Consider the following 6952-nt stretch of genomic DNA (forward strand, 5'->3'; position numbering starts at 1 on the left):
AGGCTGTATATTGTCACCCTGCTTATTTAACTTATATGCAGAGTACATCATGAGAAACACTGGACTGATCTGATCTGATCTAATCCAGCTGTCTTCTCTTTGCAGTTCCCTCCCACCTCAATATCTGCCTTTCTCCTCCTGTCCTCTGATATAACACAGTCCTTTCTGATCCCTTCCCAGATTATTTCCTCTCATGTCATTTATTCCTTATGCATCACAAATTTACAACTTCAGTTCAGTCGCTCAGTCATGTCCAATTCTTTGCGACCCCATGAATTGCAGCACGCCAGGCCTCCCTGTCCATCACCAACTCCCGGAGTTCACTCAAACTCATGTCCATCGAGTCAGTAATGCCATCCAGCCATCTCATCCTCTGTAGTCCCCTTCTCCCCCTGCCCCCAATCCCTCCCAGCATCAGGGTCTTTTCCATTGAGTCAACTCTTCGTATGAGGTAGCCAAAGTATTGGAGTTTCAGCTTCAGCATCAGTCCTTCCAATGAACACCCAGGACTGATCTCCTTTAGGATGGACTGGTTGGATCTCCTTGCAGTCCAAGGGACTCTCAAGAGTCTTCTCCAACACCACAGTTCAAAATATCAATTCTTCAGTGCTCAGCTTTCTTCACAGTCCAACTCTCACATCCCAACATGACCACTGGAAAAACCATAGCCTTGACTAGAAGGACCTTTGTTAGCAAAGTAATATCTCTGCTTTTCAATATGCATCAGAGGGCAGACATACTGAAACCATAATCACAGAAAACTAGCCAATCTGATCACATGGACCACAGCCTTGTCTAACTCAATGAAACTAAGCCATGCCATGTGGGCCACCCAAGACAGGAGAGTCATGGTGGAGAGGTCTGACAGAATGTGGTCCACTGGAGAAGGGAATGGCAAACCACTGCAGTTTTCTTGCCTTGAGAACCCCATGAACAGTATGAAAAGGCAAAATGATAGGATACTGAAAGGGGAACTCCCCAGGTTGGTAGGTGTCCAATATGCTACTGGAGATCAGTGAAGAAATAACTCCAGAAAGAATGAAAGGATGGAGCCAAAGCAAACACAATATCCAGTTGTGGATGTGACTGGTAATAGAAGCAAGGTCCGATGCTGCAAAGAGCAATATTGCACAGGAACCTGGAATGTAAGGTCCATGAATCAAGGCAAATTGGAAGTGGTCAAACAGGAGATGGCAAGAGTGAACGTCGACATTCTAGGAATCGGTGAACTGAAATGGACTGGAATGGGTGAATTTAACTCAGATGACCATTATATCTACAACTTCAGTTCCCATGAATTAATATAATACATGTACAATCAGAGTTGACTCATTCACTGTAATTCATCTTTTTTGCCAGGCTCCAGCTTTAAACACTGTACTGTTTTAGAGAGCAAGTTTGTGTGTCAACAAATTCTGAAACAGCCTGACCAATCATGGTTGAGACTTTTTCCTCAAAATCTCTGAAAAGGCTTGGAAGTGAAGGCAGATTCCGCCCCCCACACACACACACCAAAACTACAAACATTCAAATGCTGTGGACTAAATATACATTTTTAAGAACTTTTTGAGAGTATAAACAGATTATATGTTTGTCAGTGAATTATAGTTTTCCCTCTCTCTCATAAATCCAAGCATCAGAATCAATGTTGCCATATTTAATTATAGTTCTTCAAAATTTATAACATTTAATTACTCAAGGAGATAATCACATTGCCTAGTGGCAGAGTTTGTTCTGGAGCTTATGTTGACAAGAATAACTAACACCCATAGTCTATTAGCCAGAAGGGAAGGGAGTTGGTCACTTAACTGAAATAAATTGCATATATGTTGAGTCATCTCTCAAACGTGGAGCTTGCCAAAAGAAGAACCAGATGGGAAAAACTGAATGAGTCAGTGCAAACCTGTCACTCTATTTGGGGAAAAAAAACTCAAGCTTAATTTTCTATTCATAATATGACTATATTCATATACCAACTGCATCTTTCTTTATGCAAGCAGATTACTGCACTCCAAAGATTCCTGCAAGCATGAATAAATCTACCAAGGGGAAAGGTGGGCTTCAAATTCTCCGTAAAGATGTCTTATGTTTTTCAGCTTCTGGTGCATATCTCCTGGGATCTGTTTTTTAATTCACCAGGGTGGGTCCTAAAAGTCAGAAACTCAGAAAGACATGTACAGACTTACACTCTCCTTATAAAAAAAAGAGAGAGAGAGAAAATAAACAGTAGGGAGGGGATTTTTTTAATATTTAGAATTTTTGCTTTTCCTTCAGAAGATTCGTAATCAAAATTAATTTATTTTTCCAAATAAACATTGCACAGATTATTTTATCATTGATTGATTGACCTGGGTTCCTTTCTTCTTGCTTTACTTCAATCATAGTATTGCATATATGTTGGTAATGCGATTTATAGAATACAAACCAAGAGCTTATTTTTGTTACCATTTATTTACATCTCACCAGTGTAGCAAAAATGACTCATGCTGACGATCTCTTACTCACTTATCTCATGAGTATTGTACTCACCATGAGGAAATACCCAATAAGCAGGACAGGCATTAAGAGGATAATGAGTAGATAATCAAAGAAGGTAAATCTTTTCTTCACGGCATAATGCAAGCAGGTTCTCTGTTTCTAAAAAATCCATAAAAGGACCCTTTATTAATAAAACACTTTTTCAAAAGTCAGATTTTTAAATTATAATATCAAACAATTTAGTCTGTGATTTTTATTTTTGTGATACCCATGGCACCCTTTTCTGAAGAGTACATCTAATGAGTAAACCCTGCTTTCCATTGACCAGAATGTTGAACACAGTACAGTTGAAAGGAAAAGTTGGGCCACAGAAGAAGACAGTAAATAAAATGTACATTTTACGAATTATCAAAAGATGGATTATCACACTCAGTTTGGGGGAAAAATACATTGAGATATAAACAAAGGACTGAATTTAGTATGAAAATCTATAGTTAGTCCTTAATCTGGGCTTCCCTGGTGGCTCAGCAATAAAGAATTCAACTACAATTCGGGAAGTGCAGGTTTGAGACTTGGGTTTGATCCCTGAGTCAGGAAGATTCCCTGGAGGAGGGCATGGCAACCCACTCTTGCATTCTTGTCTGGAGAATCCCCAAGGACAGAGAAGCCTGGTAAGCCACAGTCCATGGGATCACAAGAGTCAGACACGACTTAGCAACTAAGCTACCACCACCACCCCTCTTTAATCATCAACGGTACACACCAGAGCTTTTTGTTTGTTTGTTTTTAAGGACTCCGGTTAGGAGTCCTTACTCCTAACTCCTAGGTTAGGAGAACTTCCTGAAGGCAGTTCCTAGACCCAAGAAATGAGAAAGCATCAGTTCAAATTATTAATGTATAAGAATTAATAATAGGGGAAAATGTAACAGGTTAAACCTTTTAAAAAAACATTAAAAATATTTTTTAAATTGCAGACCAAATACCACTTCTCATAAAATCTCTACTTAAGTATCCACTGAAGTCCTTTCCATCATCTCCATGAGCAGGCTGGCTCAGGTTCTCTGCCAAACAGAGCTAAGCTGCCTCCTCAGCCCGTCTTGGTGTTGACAAACATCTCCCTCTCTCAGCTTCCTAACCACCAAGTCTCCTGAGAGGGCATGAACCCAGACACATCTGTCTTGGCTGCCCGCTCTCACCACAAGGCCACCCACCTGGTTCCTCAGCTGGGTGCTGGGGCAATCATGTCACACTCCACTAAACTGCCTATCTGTTAGACTCAGCCCAGCCGTGACTTGCTTTTAAACCCAACAACACAGAGAATAGGAAGCACAAATAAGAAAGTCCAGCAGTGATCCATTTTCTGATAATATATTACTCCAAATGCGGAGTTTGAAGTGACTTGGAAGGGGCAGGTGGGGCCTTATGGGCTATTTTCTGCCATTGAATGTACTCGAGTTGGTACTGGGCATTCACAATTATTACAAAGAGTGACTTTTAATATTTATTCAGTGTGCTTTAAATGTCAGCTTTACTGTGATGCCAGAATTGGACATTCCCATCAGGTTCTGAAAGGATGTTCACAGCATCTCCTGTCTGGTTTCAGGTAGCTTCATATTTATTCTTTGCAAATGTCTTGCTGAAATTCTTTTATTCCATAAGCAAATTATAGAATCTTCTGGAGATCAGAACATTGACATAGTAGACAAAAGTCTAACTAATGAAATAGCAGCACCAGGTCAATACTTGTTTTCCAGGGACTCTTGCCAATTACTTTTGTAATAGTGAGGAAGATGAGCAGGGAAAGAAGAAGGGCAAAGAGAAGCCTGGGGAGGAGGAGAAGGAGGAAAAGAAAGGAAGATACTCTTTGCAGACAAATGAGTGAACCATTCCTGTTTTGTTTTGTTTTTTCCATAAATGCAAGGACATAATCGCTATAAAACCAACAAAATACGCCTGCTCATGGAACTATACCTACCCATGGAATTAGGCTTTATTTTGCTTTTTAGCCCAATAACATGGCCTCAATAAGTGTCAGTCTCTCTAAAGTAAGGCCAAAAAAAATTTTGTTTGTATTAAGAACTGCGAACAACAAGCAAATGACGCCCACTGCTTCCACTGCGCCAAGGGGAAAGGCATCACCGCGGTCACAGCCTCACCTGGTTTTTGAGATTCACATCAGCATTCCTTCTCAGAAGGAAGGAAACAATTCTCATGTGCCCCCGCCTGCAAGCACAGATCAAAGGGGTGTCTCCATTAAAGCCGTCTTGGATGTTGATATAGCTGCCGTCTTCCCTCACCCACCGCCACACTTGACCCAGGTCATTCTGATAGGCCGCCTGGCAGATGGGCTGAGGAGAGGAAAACAAAAGCAGGCTTTGAAACGGGAATAATTAAACTACAGCCAAAAAAAAAAAAAAATCACCTGATACCTTGAAATTCAGTGTTTTGGAACACTTGTCCTCTGCTTTGTAGATGAGATCTTGGGTCTCCATTATGCCTAGTCTTAAGTCTAGGACAAGCATAAGGACACAAGGAACCTGTTATGATTTCCTAAATTGCTTGGCACACAGGCATGTTCATCCAAGACCAGCGAGTGAAAGAATGGCTACGATATTACCAACTCAGTAAGGAAATCATGTGTTGGGTTCATGGATTAATGTCTGTCAGGAAAGCAGGATTTTACTTAAAATGAAATCAGCCTATGGGAGGAGTTCAGGGCAGCACCAAACAATGAGTTAAAGACATATGACCACCTGCTCCCTTCCAGCACACCCCACCAAGGAGCTCTGCACAGTGGGAAAGACCTATTTCAGACAAATAATATACAAATAATGAATTATATAATTAGTTGCAATTAGATGCTTTTTATTTTATAAAGCATTATAAGGAACTTTGCAAAACACAGTGGGAGGTTCTGAGCCTACCTAATCTTGCCTAATTTTCCCTCTTTGCTCTCCCTCTGAACTTCTCTCTTTTTTTCAATTTGTTGTTGTTTAGTCGCTAAGTCATGTCAGACTCTTTTGCAACCCCATGGACTGTAACCTGCCAAGCTCTTCTGTCCATGAGATTTCCCAGCCAAGAATACTGGGGTGGATTGCCATTTCCTTCACCAGAGGGTCTTCCCAGGGATCGAACCCACATCTCCTACACTGGCAGATGGATTCTTTATCACTGGGTCACCAGGGAAGCCCATGTTTAATTTTCCCATCAGGGCCTCTGCCCTTACTACCCCTTCTACAAAATAAACAAGCTAAACAAAACACTTTTCACCTCTCTCCTTACCTGGCTAACTTCTAGCTTATCCTTCATGTCATAAATTATTTTCATATTATCTAAGTCTTTGCTGACTGCAGCATTCCTTTACAGCAACTGGCATAATTATACCTCTTTTCTTACTTATAATTGTGTGTTTCACACCAGTGTGAATCAGGAGGTGTTGAGGCCACGGTGACTGAGGGGAAGCACTGAAGCTCAGGCTAGAAATTCCACTTGAATAGAGACTACTTAATTCCATTCACCACCACAGCCCCAGAAAAGATTGCTGAATTTGATCATTAATGACCATTCAGAGATCAGTTTCATGCAGTGTTGGGCAGCACTGGGAAGAGAATAGAAAAACATTAAATATTTTCAGATTTATTTTAATTAGTATTTAAAGAACACTAAAAATACCTAGCACATGAATCATACTTAGTTGGTGGAAGTTATTATTATCACTTCTGGGTTTCCCGGGTGACATTAGTGGTAAAGAACCCACGTGTCAATGCAGGAGACATAAGAGACACAGGTTCGATCCCTGGGTCAAGAAGATCCCCTGGAGGAGGAAATGGCAACCCACTCCAGTATTCTTACCTGGAGAATCCCATAGACAGAGGAGCCTGGTGGACTGCAGTCCATGGAGTTGCGGAGAGCTGGACATAATTTAGTGACTAAAACAAGTATTAGTTAAATTAATCAGTAGTATCGGCCAAGAGGAAAAGAAATAGTGGGCAGAGAGGTTGCAAGAGAAGCCAGAAAAAGACATGGCCCAAATGCAAATGAGGCAAAGCTTCTTTTAATTATAAAATTAAATTGTTATGAATGCTCAAACTACCGCACAATTGCACTCATCTCACACGCTAGTAAAGTAATGCTCAAATTCTCCAAGCCAGGCTTCAGCAATATATGAACCGTGAACTTCCAGATGTTCAAGTTGGTTTTAGAAAAGGCAGAGGAACCGGAGATCAAATTGCCAACATCTGCTGGATCATGGAAAAAGCAAGAGAGTTCCAGAAAAACATCTCTTTCTGCTTTATTGACTATGCCAAAGCCTTTGACTGTGTGGATCACAATAAACTGTGGAAAATTCTGAAAGAGATGGGAATACCAGACCACCTGACCTGCCTCTTGAGAAATCTGTATGCAGGTCAGGAAGCAACAGTTAGAACTGGACATGGAACAACAGACTGGTTCCAAATAAGAAAAGGAATACATC

At 40.9% G+C, this 6952-nt stretch overlaps 1 protein-coding gene across 1 annotated transcript in view; it reads right to left on the bottom strand.

The window, feature by feature from the left end:
• The window catches only part of ANKRD22 (ankyrin repeat domain 22), a 26949-nt gene that overhangs the window by 6507 nt on the left and 13490 nt on the right, over positions 1–6952 (bottom strand). The window contains exons 2-3 of the mRNA XM_010838491.1: positions 4635–4826; positions 2530–2637 (exon numbers count right to left, since the gene is read on the bottom strand). Coding sequence (XP_010836793.1) covers positions 2530–2637; positions 4635–4826 — 300 coding nt within the window. The remainder of the gene's footprint in view (positions 1–2529; positions 2638–4634; positions 4827–6952) is intronic.

The sequence above is a fragment of the Bison bison genome, unplaced genomic scaffold (assembly GCF_000754665.1).
Source record: "Bison bison bison isolate TAMUID 2011002044 unplaced genomic scaffold, Bison_UMD1.0 scf7180017864097, whole genome shotgun sequence".
Taxonomy (NCBI): Eukaryota; Metazoa; Chordata; class Mammalia; order Artiodactyla; family Bovidae; genus Bison; species Bison bison.